The sequence below is a fragment of the Sorex fumeus genome, unplaced genomic scaffold (genome assembly GCF_029834395.1).
Source record: "Sorex fumeus unplaced genomic scaffold, SorFum_2.1 ptg000011l, whole genome shotgun sequence".
In the NCBI taxonomy this organism is placed as follows: domain Eukaryota; kingdom Metazoa; phylum Chordata; class Mammalia; order Eulipotyphla; family Soricidae; genus Sorex; species Sorex fumeus.
In genome coordinates, this window is record NW_026606068.1 from 660,617 (window position 1) to 683,703 (window position 23,087).

General features: G+C 45.6%; 1 protein-coding gene across 1 annotated transcript in view; it reads right to left on the bottom strand.

Annotated features, from left to right (window-relative positions):
* Positions 1 to 2,583: 2,583 nt before the first annotated feature.
* The window catches only part of WLS (Wnt ligand secretion mediator), a 123,427-nt gene continuing 102,923 nt past the window's right edge, over positions 2,584 to 23,087 (bottom strand). The window contains exons 11-12 of the mRNA XM_056110866.1: positions 17,452 to 17,605; positions 2,584 to 3,401 (exon numbers count right to left, since the gene is read on the bottom strand). Of these exons, the coding sequence (XP_055966841.1) occupies positions 3,292 to 3,401; positions 17,452 to 17,605 (264 nt within the window). The 3' untranslated portion in view covers positions 2,584 to 3,291. The remainder of the gene's footprint in view (positions 3,402 to 17,451; positions 17,606 to 23,087) is intronic.

Consider the following 23,087-nt stretch of genomic DNA (forward strand, 5'->3'; position numbering starts at 1 on the left):
ATGCTGGGGACTGAACCTGGGTTGGTTGCATGCAAGGCAAATGACCTCCCTGCTATACTATTGCTCTGGCCCTGCCACTATTATTTCTAACCATTAGACTGCTAGCAAGCTCCCTGTGACGTATTCGATATGCCAAAAACCGTAACAAGAAGTCTGACAATGGAGACGTTACTGGTGCCCACTCGAGCAACTCGATGAACAATGGGAGGACAGTGCTAGACCACTAGTACCTCCAGAAGATACTTATCAAATTTCCCAGGATGAAATATTTTCTCTGATGGTTTGTCAGTGCAAAAGGAATTCTTGGGTTTGTCTTTGAAAACTGAAACAATACACAGGGTACACCACAAAAGTCCACCTGACTTGATTTTCCAATTGTTGATGTTGTCCCAGTTTGGAAGAGAGAGAGAGCGGCGCGGGGAGCTGGGATCAGCACTGCTCTCTCAGGGAAAGGTTCATGAAAACATTCCTGGTGCTGAGGCATCTTACAGCTGTTCTTATTGCCTAAACTTTCTTCCAGGAAACTTCCATTCTTTCCTGGATCCGTGAGTTAATCTGGGAAAGTTCTAGAAAGTCACTCTTTGGGTTAGGCTTGCAGGAGTTGACTTTTGCTTCTTAGAGACCTGTAGATAACTGACCCATTGATGCTTTGCCAAGAACTTCTCCCAGGCTGGGCTTGAAATTTGACTACTCTTGTTCAGCCATGAGGCCCACATGCCGAATGCTTCCACCTTCCTCTCTCCAATGCGGCTCTCTCTGCTCTCCCTCTTGTCTCCTTGGTCTGGACCTTTGTTATGTCTTTGATGGGCTAGTCCAGCCTGACCAAGCTCCAGTTGTAATTCGGTCACATGACTTCTCTAGTCTAAAACCCTAAGCTAGGTTTTTCAGTTTTTACCAGAGCAATAAAAACCTTTTAATCCACTTATAGGGGCATGAGGAACCTCCATCTCTGTATCCCAGCCATGCCCTATGATTAGTCTTCTTCACTGTCTCTCTGATTTTTGTTCTTTTGTTGCCTGATGTGATCTTACTTCCTTAAGGTTATGCTCAGGCCCTTTGCTCAGCTCCATCCATAATCAGGGACAGAAGATCACAGCTGTGTTTCAAGCTCATCTTCCCTTCCAGACCAGAACTATAATGGTTGATGGCATCTGGGACTATCCTGGATCACGCCCCATCTGATGTTGATCAGGATGGAAGAAAGGATAACACCCGCATGTACTTAAACATACTTGGCTCTAAGAAAAGATGAAATCATGTGATTGGCACCATGTGGATGGATCTAGAAGGTGTCACACTGAGTCACGTTAGAAAGAAAGGGATGGATATGGAATGGGCTCTCTGGCATGAGACACATAAAGAAACATAGTAAGGCAATGACATGTGGCAAATAAACGTGAAAACTGATCTACAGAACTGAGCTTGACGTGGTGGTGGGGGTGGGGGTGGGGCATGGAAGAGGCTTAAGCAGAGGGGGTAAGGGAGGCGGTGGAGAAACTCTGGGGAGGTTGTGGCAGTGGAACACTCCACGCAAGAAACCCTATCACCAACAGTGTTGTAAATCACCCTGCCTACAATTTAAAAAACATCATAATTTTAAATATCAGGGAATAGAAAAGATGGGGGTAGGTAAGTGGAAGGGGAATATATGAGTGGATGAATTGAAGATGCTGTGCTCTGGGCTTCAGGGGCTGAGAATCAGGGCACTCACAGAGCTGTTGATACACTCTAGGAAGACCATTTTTACTGCATTTTAGAGCTTACAAAGCGTCTCCAGCACTATGATGAGTGGACTTCATTGGCACCATGACCTGTGAGGAGCTGAGGTGTAGGAAGGGTGGCGGACTGGGGTTGAGGGCGGCCCAGATTAGGTAGTTTAAACAAGGTCACGCTAGGAGGGGCTGGACCTCATCGAGGAAGCCAGTGTCTGTGTGGGTGTTCACAATCTTTGCACACTGGGTGGGTCTTGTCAGATGGTGGAGGTGAAATACAGCCCAAAGGGCTATGTGGAAAGTGGGACTAAGGTGGTGGCAGAGAGCTGCTTCTCTTTATTTATTTATTCATTGCTTTTTGGGTCACACTGGGCAATGCACAAGGGTTACTTCTGGTTCTACACTCAGGAATTACTCCTGGCGGTGCTTGGGGGGACCATATGGGATGCTGAGAATTGAACCCGGGCTAGCCGCATGGAAGGCAAAGGCTCTACCCGCGGTGCTATCACTCCGGCCCAGATAGCTGCTTCTAAATCATAACTCTCTTCCCTTTCTTGCATCCTCACCAACCCAGAGGAAGCCCAAATAGCCAGAAGAGAAAACGTTATCCCGGTTCCAGAAACAGATAAGATACCTCTACTGCACGTTCTGATATGATGGCAAAATATTTTCATTTCTCCGAAAATCGCCTCCCTACTCTCTCCTCACCCCATGGGCCTGATCCAGGAAGAATCCACACGTGCTGGGCTGGGCAAAAGGCTGATGCAGCCTCTGCATATCGGCAGAGACAGGTTGATTTGAATGATCGGATAAACTCTGGAGGCTGTTTGAAGAGTCTTATCAAAAGAAAACACATTTTAAGCAAGAGGTTAAAAAAAGCTTTTCAGACCCAAAGGCCATTTAATACAATAAATCCTACTCGGGAGTTTAGCAAATAATTTTTTTTTTTTAACCCACATCCAACAGACTGGTTAGTATCGGATACACAGATTTGGTTTCAAAGCTGAAATGCCCCTGGTGTATGAGACCGACTCAAGAAATTCGGTTACTTCATTTTGGGTTGTAAGAAAAAGAGGGGCACAGATGTATGGACAACTTAAATATTACCGCAATAGGCTACTTGGTGATATAAACAGGAAAACAAAGACTTGGTCACGAACTCAAGTGAGAAGCCCATGACGGGAGTCTTTCTTGGGCTGCAAAGGATGTTAACATCTATCCTAGAATCTAAAAACAGGAAAATGAGTCAAATATTCCACTCCGTAGAAATCCCATCTGGCCCAGACCACCCCCAACACGTTTGGTTTCCTAACCACCTGCTACAGATGTTACTATGTCACTAATTAACAACAGCACAGAGAACAGTGTCCAATCGGAGGTTTTGCTATGATACACGATTCATCAGTGGCTGCAGGATTCTTGCTCCGAACACCCCGGGCAGTAGGCAAACTGGCAAGGATCCATCACTGGTCCAAGCTGCCGCAGCTAAGAGACAGGAGTGGTCGTTCGCTCGGGAAGCTCACTCGGGAACCAGCCGCCCCTCTGATGGGAGGGATTGGGGGCGGAGATCAGCAGCCCCCTACTCCTGGGCCTCCTTGCGCGTCAACTTGTAGATCTCGGTGGGTCCGTCCACGTGGGTGATCGTGGTGGTGAGCTGTAGTTCTTCCCCACTGTGCACAGCCAGGTCGCCTGAAAAAAGGGTTGGGGTTTAGATGAGTAGGCAGGGGGAGCTGGACCACCCCGGGGCCAGCCAGCGCTCTTCCACATCCTGACCCCGGGAGAAAACCTGCACCCATCCCACGTAAAACTGGGGCCTAATTCAACCTTTCACCCAGATGCTGGGCGCGATTTCATGGCATGATCTTTTACCTCCCCTGGAAGAGATGCTAATGTGAAAAAGAGGTGTCAGTTCACCTGTATATTATTTGTGGTAATTATTAACATTTAACGAGCGCTTCCTTGGTGCCTGACACTATTCAGGGCTTCATAGGTGATTTAATTTTTTTTAAAGATTTTTTAAAAAATGGAATGACTGTGAGATAGATCCTTATACAGCTATTCATGATTAGGTTATAGTTATACAGTGTTTCAATACCCATCCCTTCACCAGTGTACATTTCCCAGCACCAGTGTCCACAAGTTCTCTTCCATCACCCCCAATCCCAACCCCTGCCTGCCTCTATGGCAGGCACCTCTCTCCTTCCCTCCCTCCCTCCCTCCCTCCCTGCCTTTCTCCATCTCCCTCTCTCTCTCTCTCTCTCTCTCTCTCTCTCTCTCTCTGCCCCCCTCCTTGGGCATTATGGTTTGCAAGACAGATACTAGAGATACCAAAAAGTTATCATGTACTTTTAACCCTCAGATCTTGTCCAGCGTGTTCATTTCCAACTATTATTGTTGTAAATAATAGTATCTCTCTATTCTTACCTACCCTCCGCCCCACATATACTTGTGAGAGGTTCCAACCACTGATCAGTCCTCTTAGCTGCTGTTTTCCCTGGCCTTGGATATTAGTCTTCTACTATACATATTTTTTTATATGCCACAAATGAATTCAGCCATTCTCTATCTGTCCCTCTCCTTCTGACGCATTTCACTCATAGGCGACTCCATTTAATTCTCCGAGGAGCCCTCTGGGGGAGGCATATTTCCATCCAGCGGGCTCCAGAGAGGAATCTGGGGAGGACCCAAGTGAGGGGCAGGTATAGGACATGGCAGGAAGTGGCCAGAGTAAGGCTGGTCTAACTCCATCAACTCCCAGGCCACTGCAGGGGTCTGAGCCAGCACTCCATCCCCCTCACACGCAGTGATAGGAGGGAAAGGCATGCATACACAGATACACACTTGCTGTGCACTTTGCAAATGGCCTCTGCCCTGTCAAGGTGGACAAGACCTATCTCTACTTACCAGAAGGATTCCTCACTGGAATACATCTAAGAACAATGAAGGCCGTTCTCTTGAGAAAGAAAAATACCAGGCATGTATTCTGGAATTTTTGCTGTTCCCATGAGTCTGGACATAATGCCAGTATTTTGAAACCCTGAGTCATGCACAGAGATGGTCCTCCCCTCAAATGAAATAAGATGACCTTTTCTCAATGGGCAGGAAAAAAAGAACTTTCTGCTACTGACGAAAAGACATGTCAATGCTCATGAAACCAAGAAAGGGAAAATGGGCAATGCGGGGACCCGACGATGATCAGAGAGACTATGTGGACACAAGTGGCAATAGGCCCAGCTGAAGGTGAGGCCGTGGACATAGAGTACTCGTGGGCATGCACTTGCACACGTCTATCTGTGCAGTGGGGTATCCACAGTAAAAGGCTCCAGTTACATTTGGTAGTTTTATACCGTGCTCATGACTTCCTGTCTTCCTGCAGTCAAAATATTCAAAATGCCGAGTTAAGTAAGCAAGCACTGTTTTCCACTGAGATTCCAAACTAGGATTTAAAACTTCAAGCATCACTCTGGCCCTTCCCTTGGGATGACTTATTCTGTCACTAGTTTAAGAGTCGCTAACATCAATGAATCTGATGGTTCTAGAACCTCAGTGTCTTCAACCCTCTCCCCATCCATACAACTGGAGGTGCTTGGCTGGTGTCCAACCATGCTGCCCAGGAGTGGCTTTTCCTTGAAGACTTATATCTGGTGGTCTGTGCTTTGAGTCAACCTTATAATAAAGGCTGGCCTGCAATTCTCTCCTAAGACACAGTCACGGTTAGAGCAGGGTTGTTAATGATTACTGAGGATGATTACTGAGGACATCTGAGGATGGGCAGGTGTTAGGATCCACCTAGCCAGAGAACTGCCATGACAGGCTTCGTGGCATCTGAGTAACTAGGCCTCTTCCGGGAACAAAAAAGTAGCTCATTTCTAGTAAACAAGGTGGAGGGTCACAAAGTGTTAAAGCAGAAAAACCAGATGCTTTTGTCAAAGATTAGGTCCCCGGAATAAGATTAGGTCTCCGGAATATAACTGTCAGGAAGTGGGCTGGATGTTGAGGGCCAAAACAACAAGAAATATGTACTCTATAGGTAATAGAAAACTGTTGAGTAATGCCTACTTGCTAAAATGGAAGTATAAGAACTTGCTGAATCTAGTGCTTGGGGTCCTTGTTGAAACCCACTGCACCGGGCAGATACTTGGACCCCAGCTACCTGGAACAATAAATCTAGCTGTGTGATTTGCATTATAGGCTCTGTTCTCTGTCCTTGAGGGGTCACCGACTCTGGACACTAACATAAAAGGTAAGGCCCTCCCGTTGTTCATCAATTTGCTCCATTGTAACATCTCCATTGGAGATTTTGTTGTTACTGTGTTTGGCATATCGAATACATCATGGGTGGCTTGCCAGGCTCTGCTGTGTGGGCGAGATACTCTCGGTAGCTTGCCGGGCTCTCCGAGAGGGGCGGAGGAATCGAACTCGGGTCGGTCATGTTGGCTGTGTGTAAGGCAAACGCCCTACCGCACGGGCTCTTATTCATTTACTTAGTATGATTTGGGGGGACCATTTCCACCTGGCTCTGTGCTCACTCTCTGGTGCTGGGGGTTAAGCCACTGAAGCAGGATTGGTGGAATGTCAGGCCTGGAGGCCTATATTATCACTCTGATCTAGGTTCCACAATTCCTCTGTGCCCAAGTCACAGTCCCAGGGCAGAGAAGACACTAAGGAGAACAGGAGCTTCATCCATCCTTGGGCCAGGGTACAGAGAAGTAAGGGCACAGAGTGAGGCTGTGGGATTTCTCCTGGGATGCTGGACCAGGATGCTGAGCTTCTCCTGGGACGCTGGACCAGGATGGTGAGCATCTCTTCCCAGTTTACTGACTGCGCATCCTTTGAGCTATGACTTCTAGTTCACTTCTCAGTCAAGCTCAAGCAAGAGTTCTCAAGTTTCTGGGTCAACCCTGGTTTTGGATTTGGATAATTCTAATTGTCTTGCCACCCAAATTTCCAAGCCACTTTCAGGATCTGCATGCCTTGTTAGTAATCACAATTTCAAAGAGAATCCTGGCTACCCCAGGAGACTCATTGATCCCTCCAAAAGTGTTTGCCTACCGAATTCCTTTCACCAAGGACTCTTAGAATAGATACCAGAATAGAAAGCCTACTTTTTGTTTTGAGTCAGATGCTAATTCCATAAGCTTAAATTATGACTACAAGAGGCAGGTCCTTGAAAATGTGTATGATCCTACCAATCTCTTGAGGAAATAGCCTGCATTATTTTGGATTCTTTATTTTTACCAGAAGCCTATACTATGGTGCTTCCTATGTACCTGACACCATTCCAAACACCTCACAAATGCTAATGTATTCCTTCCTGAGGCCAGTCCTCTGCCAGAGGTGCAATTTGCATCATTCCCATCCTATTAGGAAGAAAGGGGTCACAGAGAGATAAAGTAGCATGCCCAAGGCCCAAGGTGGTAAATTCTGACTTTGGATTCAGTCTTCAACCTTCAGGCCATGCAGACTCATAGTAAACAGTCACGTTTCTAATAGCCAATCAGACTGTTCACAATCGTACACACAGACATGCAATCACTCTGTAGGAATTGCTCAGAAATTAATTGCTCAGCATTGGGCTGGCTTTTTATTTTTATCTGATGAGGGATAATTTGAGAATTCACAACAGCAGTGTGCCGATATTAAAGAGGATTCCTGAGGGGCATTATCACATTCGCTGGAGGGGCGAAGCGTGCCCTGTACTTCCTCATCCTCGGATGTGAAGAAACTGAGGCGTGGAGAGGCAATTAATTTCTGCAATGTGAATCCAGCTTCTCCTGGCAGAGCTGGGATAAGGATCCAGATCAATGGGACCCAGGCTAGGGAAAATTGAAGATTCCCGCGTGGTTTGATTGTAATGACAGCCAACATTTCCCCTTTAGGGAACGAATGTGGGAACCTGGCAGTAGGATAGCAAGAGGGGGGACCCTTCCATATGCCTCTGATTCCGTCAACTCCTACTTCTGCCAAGGTCTTGCTCCATCTGTTCCTCTCCCCACTCTGAGCTCCTGCTCAAAATACAAACAGCTCCAAGTCTCCTCCCATCTAAGACGGGGGTGGAGGGGAAACCTCTCCTTCAAACATGTAGCACTATAGCACTGTCTTCCCGTTGTTCATAGATCTGCTCAAGTGGGTACCAGTAACGTCTCCATTGTGAGAGACTTGTTGTTACTGTGTTTGGCATATCAAATATGCCACGGGGAACTTGCCAGGTTCTGCCGTGCGGGCAGGATACTTTTGGTGGCTTGCCAGGCTCTCTGCGAGGGAAGGAGGAATCGAACCTGTGTCTGCCATGTGCAAGGCAAACGCCCTATCTACTGTGTTATCTTATTTGGGGGAAAGGGAGAATAAAAGGGGAAAGCAAATTTGCGGAAGAGAGAATTCTTTAGTTTACAATAAAGCTTTCCCGGGTCAAGACCAGCTCAGTTCATCAGCCATCAAATAAATGTTCATTTCTAACTAGTAAACACCCAGCTCCTGCTCAGATGAAAACAGCCAGCTCCAGTCTCAGATTTAAACTCAGAGGACTGTCAACAGGCCCATATCTACATGCACACCCACAGTAGTGTACGATTCTAACTATCTTAAACATTCTAGCAACCCAGGGGGCTGTACCACAGGGAGGTAAAGGAAAACATAGCTTCCTAGGGCTGACAGCATTACAATGGCAATCACCAGAAGTTCTGTGCCTAACATAGGAAAAAGAAGAACTGCTCATGGGTCACTCTTGAGCAGAGCTGGAAATGGTCCCTAAGCACTTCTGGGTATGGCAACCAAAAGAAGAGGGGAGGGATAGGAACTGAGAGAGGGAGAGGAAAAAGTAGGAGAGAAGGGGGTAGGGGTGGGGTGGGAGGAAGAGTGAGAAATTAAATTGCTAAGGCAACTTTGAGGTTGTTCCACAGAATCTGGGAGAGAATGGCGGTTGCCTAACTCTGTCCTTGCAACACCTCATACCAGATGTGACTTCAGAGAGCTTCCGTGACTTTACAGGATGCCTCGGGGACATACATAGGGTGCTGAAGTCAAGATCCAAAACCATCTGAGTCTACCCCCAAAGTTTATGGTCTTTCTATAACATTCTTGAGTTCTTTCTGTTTCAGAGGAACTTTTTTCTACTTCCTCATGTGCTTCCCATTCTATGTGCCTGCAAAGCTAAACTCAAAATGACTAAGTTCATAACTCTGTACTTAAGTCCTTTGTTTGGATGAGGGAAACAAGAAGAGTGAGTGATATTTGTAAAGCTCAATTATTTTCATGCAAAGAACTCATGCTGTTTACTCCTTCCTATCTTGGTGATATTAAAAAAAATAGAGAACAATGATTTTGGGGGAATTCATGACTGATTGTTTCCTTGTCTAAAGAATACAAATGTCCAGCCTAATATCTCATTTTGTAGTCATGGTCACGGTCCTCCCGTTGTTCGTCGATTTGCTCGAGCGGGCCCCGTAACGTCTCCATTGGAGACTTTGTTGTTACTGTGTTTGGCATATCGAATACGTCACGGGTAGCTTGCCAGGCTCTGCCGTGCGGGCGAGATACTCTCGGTAGCTTGCCGGGCTCTCCGAGAGGGGCAGAGGAATCGAACTCGGGTCGGCCATGTTCGCTGCGTGCAAGGCAAACACCCTACCGCTGTGCTATCGCTCCAGCCCCATTTTGTAGTAAATGCTCATTATCACACTCAGCAAGAGTTGCTTGGTACAGGGCCGACCCAGGTAACCCCTGTTTATAGTTGGGTTCAGGCCTTGGTACTCCCATTGGTATTCAGGGAGAAACCTTAGGTAGCAAACAGGTGTACAGTCAGATGGGTCAGCTTTGGGGAATCCTTTTTTGTAAGGGTGGATAGAGACTTGAGGAAACAGGATTTGGGAATCTTCAATCCTGCCTTCTCCTAATCTCCAAATTCCACTGAGATGGTTTAAGCTAGTCTTGAGATGGGCCTAATCTAATAAGACCTGTGTCCCTGTAAGGGGTGATCAGGGCACAGATACACCCAGACAGAGACTGTGGGAGAAGATGAGTGTCCACAGGGCATGGAGTGAGGCTCAGGGAGAAACTAACCCTGCTGACTCTGGGATCCTTGACACTGAACCTCTAAAATGGAAAGAAGAAACATTCTGGGGTTGAAGCCTCCCCAGTGCTTCTAGTATTTATGGTAGCAGAACTATCAAAACATACACCTAGGAAGCAGAAGAGTCTTCCCAAGAAGGTACTGGAAAGTCAGGGAAATAGCTCAAAGGGCTGGAGGGCATGCTGGAACACCAACATCCACCGGTGGTGACCACAGAGCATGAAGGGCGTGGTTCAAAGCAAACACCAAAAAGAATGTGATGGTGGCCTCCCTCCAGAGACTGGAGGGAGGAAGTACATGAAGGCCAACAGAAGAACAGGAAGTGCCAGGCTCCCCAAGGCACTGGGACACAGGCGGGCTGAGAGACGCTTTCTGGATCTGGCTCCAGCCCTGGTGGGAAGACCCTAGATTACGATTCTGGAACACCCAGTTGAAGTCACCCAGCCATTGGGAGCAGGGCTGTGGTGGCCCAAACACCAACGCTGGGAATTACTTCAATGAAACAACCTACTGTCCTGGGCCTGCGGCCCAAACTAAACTCTGGCAGCGTCAACACCTTTCCAAAGACATAAGGAACAGGAGATGTAGAAACTTCTGGAAACAACACTGCAGAGTGAATTAGCTACCAAGACAGGCCCTCAGGCTTGCTGCTGTGGCTTCCAGCAGAATGTGTGGGTCAGACAGAAGACATTTAGTGTGAATAGAAATAGAAAGACACAATCAGCGGGCAATTAGACTGTCTGTCCCCTTCGTCACTGACTTCCAGTCAGGAATTCCATCTCTCACTTATTTTCCTAAGACCCGGCACGCATCCCAGAGACAAAAGAACACAAAAGGAAAAGCCTGGATGGAGAACTGTCTGCCTTCTGAGATACCCCCGCTGCTGTACTATACGATCTGGTGAGTGACTAATGGGTTCTGGAAGGTTCTCACGTGTGCACAGTGGGACAGCTGCTCTCCTTTGCAGGACCTGCACTCTGAGTGAAGGCTCTTCCTCCTCAGCCATGCACTTTCCTCTCTGCCTGGGCAACCTCCAGAGTGACTCGTGGTTCTAAAAAGGTAGCAGAGGGGCTGGAGCGACAGCATGGAGTCTAGGGCATTTGCCTTGATCATGGCTGACCCGGGTTCGATTCCCAGCATCCCATATGGTCCCCCAAGCACCGCCAGGAGTAATTTCTGAGTGCATGACTCAGGAGTAACCCCTGTGCATCACTGGGTGTAACTCAAACAGCAAATAAAAAAAATAAATAAAAAGGCAACAGAGGCAAGCAGAAAAGGAACTGGGCCTGAAACATCTTTGCTAAATTAAAAACAGGCTTATACGGGGCTGGAAAAATAGTTCAATGGGTAGAGCGTATGCTTCATATACATAAGGGCAGGGTTCCATCTCCAGGTCGCCCCGGTCCCTTGTGTGGCCCTTGACAACCTCCAGGTATAAGCCCCGATCCCCCACCCAAATTCTATGCTATGTCTGAAATACACACACACACAGACACACACACATAAAAATTATTTTATCTACATATGAACATACATGCATGAGGTGTGTACAAGATGTGAATCACTGAATTCTTGGTTTTAAACATTAAGTCAAGGTGGAAGGAGTCCAAACCAGCTTCACATATATACATGTATGTACATGTATGTACACAATGCAGAAAAGTGTGCACTTACATGTACATAAACAAATGAGCATGTACACACATCTGTGTCATGTATCCATGCATGTTACAAACATGCATGTAAAGTGACTGCTGTATCCATGGCACTGCTGTGATTATGGAGTCAAAGCCCCACGGTCCTGCAGCGCCCATCTCTGAAAACATACAGGCATGGGGTTGTCCTGTACCTATTACTTCACCAGTCTTTCGGGAGGCAGAGGACAAAATCTTGTCTCCTGGACCAGGCTACCAGCTCTCCAGTGCAAGGTTCACGCAATACCCTTCTTGGGTAATACATAATTCCCTACACAGGCACAGGACTAAGTACCCACATTCTGTGGTACCTTTCTTCGGGGCACTTTCTGGTTCACACAATAACAGAGCGACAGACACATGGACAAAGAATGCTCTTTGGAAATCAATCTTCTCTGGGACTGGCTTCCTTTTGGCCTCTCTCCAATCCTGTGTCAGAAAGGAAAGATTGAGGCTGGAGCAATACCATAGCAGGAAAGGCATTTGCCTTGCACATGGCTGACCCGGGTTTGATCCCCGGAATCCCATAGGGTCCCCCGAGCACCATCAGGAGTAATTTCTGAGAGTACAGTCAGGAGTAACCCCTGAGCATTGCTATGTGTAGCCCAAAAAGTCAAAATAAGTAAATTAATTAAATAAATATTTTTTTTTTAAAAGAAGAAAGGAGGGGCTGGAGTGATAGCACAGTGGATAGGGCCTTTGCCTTGCACACGGCCGACCCGGGTTCAATTCACAGCATTCCATATGGTCCCTTGAGTTCTGCCAGGAGTAACCCCTGTGCAATGCTGGGTGTGATCCAAAAAAAAAAAAAGAGAGAGAAGAAAAGAAAGGTCTCTGCTTCTACTGGCCGTGCCTTCCTGCCATTCCTCTTTGCTGCACCCTTCTCTGCCTCCCCACATGAATCCATCTCCAGGAATCCTTCCTGATCCTTAGCTCCTTCTGCTTCAGCAATATCAGAAAATGCCTGCAAAGACACGTTGCCCGGAATTTGTGCAGGATCTGCCTCCTGAAGGCTGGTATTGCCATGCACCTGGGACTCATTCTCCAGAGCCAGAGATCTACATTCTTGGCTCCAGACCTTAGAAGTGAGGGGAGGGAGGGATCGAAGCCAATTTAAAAATAAAAACTTTCCACGGGAAAGGAAAAGGAGCACGGGAAGGCTGGGGGAGGAGAGGGAATGCCAGCCAGAGACTCGGCGAATTTAAAAACAGAGTGTGGCCCCGAGCATTCATTTGCCAGGTTTCCATATGACATTCCAAAAGCTGGCTTCCCCAGGGAGCTTTGAAATCCTGGCCAGGGCTCCATCAGGCCTAGGACCCAGGGTTAGGGCCCAGAGGTCAAGGGAGAGACACAAAGCAAAAGAGCAGAGAGGAAAGTGATCAGAGAACCCAGCAAGGAGGCAGCCTTCCCATGCCATGTCAGGACAACACACGGGAAAGCACGGGGCACAGGGAGCTGCCCGGCTCTCATGACTGTAGGAGCATCACGACTGTAGGGCATATGATCCTGCCTCCCTGCTAAATCATGAGGATCCATGTTTAGGGGCAGCACAAGCTTCCTCAATAGTCTGTTCCACCCAACCAGCTTCATGAGTGTTTCCCAGGGGTCAGAGAGACAGCTCAGTGGGTAAGGAGCTTGTTTGGGTTCAATCCCTACCGCCACATTTGGTCCCTCATGCACTGAAGGAGTGAACCATGGGCACAGAGCCAGGAGTAAGCCCTGACTACCACTGGGTGTTGCCCCAATAAGAGTGTTTTTCAACACTGGGTGGGGGTGAGGAAGGCAAGATTGATAGTACAGCAGCTAATGAATTTTCCTTGTACATGGTCAACCTGAGTTCCTCTCTTGTACCCTGTGTGGTCCCCTGAGCTAGCTAGGAGTGAGTTCTGAACTCAAGAGGTAAGGAATAAGCCCTGAGCACTGCTACTGGGTTTGGCCAAAACCCCACAATAAAAAAACGTGAACAAAACCAAACAAAAAAACCAACAAGACCTCAAAGGGCAATTGGAAGGAAATAGTTCTTTACTATTCAGGACTACCCAGCTCTCTGCAGGACATTTTCATAACCCTAGACGCTAAATGCCAGGGCACAACCTTGCCACAGTAACAATCCATAAGCATCACACTCACTTCCAAGTGCTCCTTGACAAGGGAGCTAGAGGATCTGTCCTTTGGTTGAGAACTGATTGCCTATGGGATGACAATTCAGTATCTTCAACAGCCACAGAATTCTGATGGGGACTGGACTGAAGGTCACTCTCAAATGCCAGGTTTCTGGTGTCTCAGGGAGGCGGTGGTATGGTATTCTGGAGGTACCTACCCCCTACAAATTAGCTTTTTTGGTTGAAAAAAAATTGAAGAAATCATGGGGCTGGAGGGATAGTACGGCCTGTAGGGAACTTGTCTTGCACCCAGCCAACCCGGTTTGATCCCCATTATCCCATGTGGTTCCTCAAGTACCACTGGGAGTAATTCCAGAGTGCAGAGCCAGGAGTAACCCCTGAACAATACCAGGTGTGACCCTCCCCCCACATAAAAGGATCAATTAAAGTAGGGACGACTGAGATGAGAAAGTTGTCACTGGTCACACAGTACAAGCAACCAAACACTGACACCCATTATGTGGATATAACATAGTATATATAATGATGCAGATGCTAGGGCCAGTCTGGGGCCAGTATCGGGTCACCATGAGCATAATCATTTCAACATTTCAGTCAGGCAAGTCACTGATCTATGGTGATATTTCCTGGGAAGGCAGAAACTATACAGTTACTTCTTGATCGAAGTTGGCCATGTGGTTTCAAAGTCCAACAAGACAGCCATGAAATGAAGTGAAGATTCCTGTTTGCAAAGCCAGAACTCTCTCCTGTTGGTGCTTGGAAGGCCCGTGGGAGACCCTGCATGTTCCATTCTCCAGGCAGAGTCAAAGACTGAGCAGTGAGAAGGAGAAGAATGGTTTCTAATCCCTCCAGAAAGGAGGTCAGACAAGGCAAGGCCTGGTCTTGCGAGGGGATGAGCCAGGAGTCTGCTCTTGCCTAGAACTCAAGGCTGGAGATGGGCCTGAAACTGAGTAGGACACCAAGTCTTTCCCCTAAATGTGCTGGAAGAAGAAGGGAAAAAAACAGTATCCAAAAGGCTCTGGCTCAGAAGCGGCAGGTGTGGTACCAGACATCTGGTGCCCAAAACTATCATTGTACCCTTGAAGCCCATCACGAATCCCTTCCCCTCCTTGCTCCAGTGCTTTTGCCATAATCATCCTTCTGACCACTCCTCACAAGCTTACTGCCTGTCTGAAAAATAAAAGAGCTAACTGAAAGCTCCTATTTTTCAGTTTTGTTTGTTTGTTGATTCAACAGGAAACAGCATGGGGACCAGAGATCTAGGACATGGATCAAGGCATGGATGACCCTATTCAATGCCTGCACTGCATATGGCTCCCCAAGTATCCCCACCAAGGATCACTACTGAGTACAGAGCCAAAAATTGCCCCCTAATACTGCTGATGTGCCCAAGACTCCCTTCCATCCAAAAAATATAAAAACCCTTCCTTGCCCCAAAGAAGGTGAGTCTTCTTGCAAGAATGAAGGAACAGGCAAGCTCTCCCAACACTCCAGCACACTGAGCATCACATGAAAATGTAATCATACCCCTCCATATCTATTTTTTAGCACTAGTTCCAAAAGATATACAGCCCGGAAAGTGGTGCTAGGGCCAAATGGTTTAATACAGTTGGGAAAGGCTATTACACTCACCTGTTCTAGGAGACATACATTAGAAATAAATATACTAAAAACATTAAAAAGTCTTCCCCATCCCTGGGCTGCCTTCGTATTCTGGTCACTCTGTGGAGAATATCATGATGAGTAAAGTTAGAGAGCAAGGGACAGACACAGAATGGTCTCTTTCATATGTGGGACATGAAGAAACTTTGTAAGGGAATAACAAAGTTCCAAAGGCAACAGGAAAGACTAGCAGGAGAACTGATCTTCATTAGGAAGCTTGCTATGAGGCTAGAGGTGGGAGTTGAGTGGAAAGATACTACTTAGACAATGGTGGAAGGAGGGGGGGGAAGTAATTACTCTAGAGGCAGACTAGAGAGGATTAGGAAGGAAAAGGGACATTGGTGGAGGGAAGTGGACACTGATGAAAGGATTGGTGTTAGAAATTGAATGCCTGAAATTTAGTGAATAACTTTGTAACTCTGTAATTCTTGATGATTAAAAATTTAAAAAAGATTAAAAAATAAAGACATTAAAAGGTCTTACAATAGGAACCTCATCGATGCCAACTAACCCAATGTTAATTAAACCAGTTGATTGCTAAACCCTAGCAACATCCCATGGTACCTATACTACATGCCATTTGCTAGACTCCAGAAGATCAAGAACAGGTTCCAAGGGGATGGAAGCCTTTATTAATGAGCTCAGAGGCAGATAGAATCTCACCAGACCCAGATGAGGGCAGACTGTGCAAACCATTTATTCATTTCCTACTTACTGAGCACTTTTTATAAGTAAGGACAACCCTTGGAAGCCAGTCCTCTTGGCCTTCAACTCTATCCTGAGGTGGAGTGAAGGGCAATGCCTTTGGAGAAAGAACATGGATGGGGTGTGGGGGAGAGGGGATGGAGGAGCAGAATCAATGTGTGTGGCAAGGATAAAGCAAGTGTGACAAAAGAAGGAAGAGTAAAGAACTGAACAGCAAGCACTCCAAGAATAAGGCATGATAAGACCAGTTGTTCACCTACTCATGTTAGCAGCACTGGCCAGAGTGATGCTATTCATTTCACTCTGCCACTAGAGTAGAAAGGGCTCCCCAGGCAATTCCTTCTCTTCTTTGAGCCTCAGTTTCTTCATCTATACAATAACCAGACTGGGCATGTTCCATTGGGACATGAAAGCTAGCATACAGTAACACTCAAGGACAGGAAGGAGAGAGGCCAGGGAGAGCTGTTAATTTGTATAGATGTCAACAAACATCCTCCCAGAAAAATCAAGCAGTGCCCTTTCTAACTTCTAGGGCCCAGTCCCATTCCTCTTGATATGTGGCATATTTCCCATCAAACATTTTGTTCAAAATAACTGAGGAATGAAACATGATCTGTGTTCTCAACCTGGAGCATCAGACTGGATTGCAAAAATTAAAGAATGACATTTTCTTTAAGAATTGCCTTTTTGGGACACTCTTTCACTGTTGGTGGGAATGCCGACTGGTCCAGCCTTTTTGGAAAACAATATGGACATTCCTTCAAAAACTAGAAATTGAGCTTCCTGCAATACTACTTCTGGGAATATACTCTGAGGGCACAAAAAGGAAAAAAAAACACAGCAGAAATGAAATCTGCACCTATATGTTCATTGCAGCACTGTTCACAATAGCCAGAATCTGAAAACAATCTGAGTGCCCAAGAACAGACATATGGAAGAAAAAACATGGATGGGGTGTGGAGGAGAGGGGATGGAGTATCCCCTAATTTCCATCCCAGAGAAGGGATCACTAAGTCAATGATGGTTGTAGGAATCGTTCAGGATGGGTGATGTGTGCTGAAAGTAGATAAAGGACCAAACATGATAGATAACCTCTCAGTATCTGTACTGCAAACCATAATGCCCAAAAGTAGAGAGTAGGGGGGAAACTGTCTGCCATTGAGGTTGGAAACGGGGGGTATAATGGGAACATTGGCGGTGGAGAATGTGCACTAGTGAAGGAATCGGTGTTTGATCATTGTATGATTGAAACTCAAACATGAAAGCTTATAACTGTATCTCACAGTGAGTTAATTTAAAAAAAAAAAAAAGAATTTCCCTTTTGTCCTAGAGTTTCACTGCCCCAAGGGGTGCTCATCTGTTATCTCCTGGTCTTAAGAAACACTCAAAGGAAAATTCCACTGGTAAACCTGGACCTTTTGCTACTGAAATCTGATACAAACCAATACCTACTTCTCCTGCACTGTCGTGCCAATGAGACTAGAACTCACCATTAGACTGATCATCTCCATAGTTCTTATGGGATGGAGCATACAAGAACATCAGCGCAAAGACGTACAGGTTCCACATCCCATAGATGCCCGTGAAAAAGGCACTGTTAACTTGCACCGTAACACCGCCCCATTTCCAGTGGCCTTCAGTCACCTGTGGAGAAAGGACAGAGACATCCAGTGAGATTAGAGGGAGAAATAAAAGCAGAGGTACCAACTACCCAAGGCAAAGGCCGAGTCTCCTCTATATGAGGGAAAAGGGTGCAGGAATGCTGTATCTCACTCAGGAATAAACCACAGTTCATCGAGGGCTTGCTATAAGCCAGGCACAGTCAGTGTTTCTCACCTTGATGGCACATGAGCATCACCCGCATCTTCCTAGAATGATAGTACGTTAGTATCCCCTAATTTAAAGAATAGTGCTTGGGGACTAATGTCTATTCACAATTATCCACAATAATTCCGCTCTGCCAGTTTTCCATCCCAGTATAAGTAGGCAGAGACCAGTCTTATTTTGTTGGCTGGCATTTCTCCCAGACCATATGAGCCCTAGGGACTACATGAAAACAGGATGACTAAATACACACAAGAACCCTTAGAGTGAGCGCTTTCCTCTGTGGGAGCCGTGTGGGCGGGCAAACAGCTCCAAGTTAGAGACTTGGATTCAAATCCAGGTTCTAACACTTTCTAATAATCTCAAGTAAATGTAGACACTGAATTTCAACTTTCCTCAGTACAAAATAAGACTTTCAGGGTTACTATTTTATTAAGTAACAAAAAGCTTACAAATTTCCTGGCATAGAGGAAACACTCAATAAATCTTATTGCTATCACGTCATTCCACGTTAATCATTCACGAAGGTAACTGCGTGCTTTCCAATTCTTCAAGAATGTTTCAAAGCTGCTTTTGTCTGTATTTATAACTTGGTAATTGTTTTAGTGTCTGTCCCATGACATATGGATAATGCAAGGAACCTTCAACAGAACTTTTGAGCCAAGTGACTAGTGATTTATATCTTGTGTGAGATTAGTAAAAGTATTTTGCCACTTCTGCTTACTACTGGACATTTTAAGTGGGAATAAAACCAAACATTGGTGATGACCTCATCAGGTGGGATGATGGGATATATATCTAGAAGCCCTCTCTAAGGCATAAGGTGGCAAATGGTATCTAAATGCTAATTCTTTCACTCAGAGGTTGATATCACCTCCATAGTTAGAAAGTTGTCTGTCTATCTCTACTTGGAGTTCTCCTTTTGACCCATGACCCCCTGGGGTTCCAGTACTAATATTATCAGTATAGGTATTGTCTTTTGACAGACCCAGCCTGTAGTTTGGCTAAGGCAACTGATTACAGACTTAACAGTTTTCAATTGGTCATCGTGATACATAAGTTTTCATTTTATTCATAAACCAACCACTACAAGGACTTATTCATTTTGGAAAGTAATTCACTTTCTATGACACACTCAGGAGTGTTTCTAGCACAGAAGGATTTCATTATCTTGACTGATCTTAGAACTACATACCAGTACTCAAGCCACTTAGAACTGACTTTTTAGAAATGTTTCCTTCTGAGAATGGAATTCTTACTTTGAAGAATATGATGACCTTATAAAAGTGACAGTATTTAGAGTATCTTGTTTTTGGCCCAGAGAAGAGTGATTTATACTTTCTTCTACCCTTGAGAGGACAGTATCTCTCAGAGGAACTATAAGAACCTCTATTTCCTGTGCTATGAGCTGGGTATTGACAAAGCTGCTGAAATTAAATCACACTGGGACTGGGAGGTCAAATTCATCAAAGAAAACTGCAATGTAGCCCTGCTACACAATGGTGCTTGATACATCCTTGTTTGTTGAGTAACTATGAGAAAAAGTATAGGATGTGAGGAACATCAGCACAAACACACAAAAATAGAAAGAGGGATTAAGAGCAGTCAACTTGAAAAAGTAAAAGAAGGAGCTATAGAGATAGTACAGTGGATAAGGCACTCAACTTATGGTCCCAAGCACCACCAGGAATAACCCCTGAGTACAGAGCCAGAAGTAACTCCTGATCACACCTAGGTATGGCCCCACAACCACAAATAATTATAGTGCTGGAGCGATAGCACAGGGGGTAGGGTGTCTGCCTAGCACGCAGCCAACATGGCCGACCCAAGTTCGATTCCTCTGCCCCTCTCGGAGAGCCCGGCAAGCTACCGAGAGTATTCGATATGCCAGACACAGTAACAACAAAGTCTCCAATGGAGACGTTACTGGGCCCGCTCAAGCAAATCGACGATCAACAGGAGGGCCTTTACTTTACTTTTACTAGTATGATGGGCCATGGTAGGTCATAATAATTTTACTTGAAAGGGGGAGGTAATGGGTTAATTATTGATATTCTGTTTAAATATTGTACTCTAATGTTTTCCTTCACCAACACTTAGAATAAGTTAGTATAGACAGATATTATAAAGTTAGATTCTTTTGTAAGCATAACAATGATAAGGATGGTTAATATTTGTTCAACTCCAATGGTGTACAAGCCACCAGACTAGGAAATTTACGTGAGAGATAATATGCAGTCTCAAAAACCAAATGAAGTCAGTAGATAATTATTTGCACTTAAGATGTAGGTAAATGACAGAGAAAGGCAAGACTGCTCACCCAGAAAAAAGCTGTTCTTAGCATTATACAATAAAAAGATCCAATATCAGCATAAAGGGCCAGTATCTGAAATTAGCATATGTGGCAATGATTTGGGAGTAGTGGAATTTCCTTTGAAAATTTACTTAACTGTCCATAACGTAAATGATTTACACAGTACACACACCTAGTTTCATGTATTCAAATTGGCATTGTGCCATATAAATGCCCTCTATCCCACTCATGGTAATAAACGGCATCTGAGAAATCAACTCTGCACGTTATACATCATTTTACAGTAGAACCACGGCTCAGAGCGGCACAGAGAATCTAAGACTGAGAAGACAGATCTGTGCCCATCTCAGGTTTGCTGAGACACTGGCTCACTGCTTAGAATAGAGTGGCCGAATTCCTCACACTGTTGAATCCCTAATCTCTTGATGTCTGACTTCCTGCTGAGAACAAAGTGTGGCATTTGCATAAATGAACCGTGTACACAGTGTCATGCTAGTGTTTGGAGACTTGGTTTTGTTTCCTGCCCCTTGCTCAATTATTCATGCCTGAGACATCCTGGGCTCTAAGCAGAGTCCCACCAAATATCCCTCACATTAAGTGGCCTCAACAGAACACACTTGTACACTCACAGTCTAATTCACAGAGAGATGGGACAGTCACCTCCTTTGATGTTTAGAGAGAAAAATCAGGTAATCCCACCCCAGGCAGAAGAAAAAAAAGTCATCTCTCTTTTGCCCAAGTCTCATTTCTGAAACTCCCTGTTTTTTTCTTGATTTCACATTTGAACAATTTACTTTTGTGTGAAACCACCCAATTATACCTCTGCAGCCAATTGAAGGTCAAATCCTTTTACACCCAGTAGTCTTGACAACCAACATTCCACTTAACAAGACTTCCAGATCTCAGACACAGGCTCACATTTCCCTCTGGAAGGAATGGAATGAAGTGATCACCCCCCCCCCCCACACACACACACACATACACACTCACGCACACCACACCACACCACACCACACCACACCACAATAAAATAAAAACACTTGGGATCAAGCTCTCTGGGAGCCTGTGGCCTACGGGTTGACCCAGAAGCCAAGTATCTGGAGGTCCCCTCTATAAAGGTCAGACAACTGCTCCCTTGCTTTTAGCTTCTGTCCCCTACACCTATCTCTAAAAGGATACATCTTCCTTTTCCTGGGGGGAAGGGGCTGAAATACCAGACCGAGATGTACCATCTCTCGGTTGCTATGACCGAGGCCATTAAAACAGCAGGCATTAAAGGACTGCACCTCAGGACCGAGTTACAAAGCCTCAAGGTCACTGCATTCCACAGCTTCCCACCCGCCTTTCATTCCTGGCTTCAGCGCTTCAATATCCTGGCGAGATCCCCTTGCATTATATTTCATGGGGCTTAAATGCAAGCTCTCCCAGCAAGCCGACGAGTATAATGGGAGTTTTAATACATTCCTTTTACCTAAGGCTGGGATCTATTTCAAAAAGTTACCCAATAGGTTTGCTTTCTGATGAGCTCATTGCGGAGACATTCCAAAATGACATTAAAAAAAAATAAATAAATCTTCTGACGACTCTATTAATACAGTACCTGGGACAGTGAGAGTTAGGCCTGAAAACGTCTTAGATAGCTATAAATAAACCTTTTTAAGAAAATAACCCAGCAGGAGGAATGTGAGGAGCTAAAGGAATCCAAAAGACCTCATTGCTTATCCCCTTGGAGTTGAAATCCACTTGGGCCAGCTGCTGCAGCAGATATAAAAAGTCAGCCACAGGCTGGAGCTGTATTCGAAGAGGCTGGGCCAGTGGAATATTAATCTTCTTTCTCATAAACACAGCCACAAACTGTGCCCCTTGGAAGGCTGGCTTCCTTTGCATTTAAGAAGGCACATTCATTAAACATGAGGGAGGAAAGTCTGCCTTCAAGAGCAGCCGGAAGGGTTGGTCTCAACTTCAAGGGCCTTGGACCTTCACCAAGGGTAGGAGAGGACACGGGATGGAATGTGGGAGATGCTGCAATTTATTTATTTATCTTGGCTTTTGGGGTGTGTGTGTGGCGGGAAAGGAACACCCCAAAGTCTCCAGGTCTATTCCTGGCTCTGTGCTCCAGGATCACTCCCGACAGTGCTCAGGAGACCATAGGCAGTGCTGGGGTTTAAACAGCATTCACTGCAAGCAAGGCAAACACCTTATTCCCCGTACTAATCTCTCTGGTCCAAGATATGGAACACTGTTTACAGCTTTCCAAGGCGGTACAAGGGCCAAGCACCATATGCGTTCTGACTCTTTTCCTGCCAGGAACCACAGCTTGGTTACTGCCTTTCAGCCCTCAGTCCACCTTCCCCTGTCATGGAATCTCCAAGCTGTGCTGCCTTGCAGAACTGGCGAGATTGAAAGCCACGTTACATTCCGGAAGAAAGAAAAGTGTTTTGGTCACGAGAGGAATCAGCCTGGGAAGAAGTCGAGCTTCAGACGCTCTTGTTGGAGCCTCCTCTGGCTGGACACAAAACGCATCCAGAATTTGAGATTGTTTTTTACTGTGTTTGGAGGGAAGAGTGAAGTTTCCAAGGTTTTATGCATAAACAGTCCGATACAAACATAGTGCTGTTGTAGGGCAAAGCAGAGGTGGCAAGTAGAACCAGGAAGATGGACGTGCATATTTGTTTTAATTTTCCACATTCACTGCAGCCTTTAGCAGCAGCAGCAGCAGCACTAACATGCCCAGGAGCAGGTCTTGGTCAATAGAGCTCTAGAGCTTCTAAAGGGGGTTGAAGGCACCATTGGGCATTCTTGGGTGGAACTCAAGCTCTCTAAGAACTGCAGGAGGAAGAAATTATTTTCACTAGTTTCCACGTTGAAAATGATGCATTTCTTTAAGTTATGAGTGTAGAAAAGAAATCTCAGTAGAAAACACATTAGTATTGTCTGCCACTTTGTCTGAAATAGAAATCAGGTTTTTTTATACCACTATTCACAAAA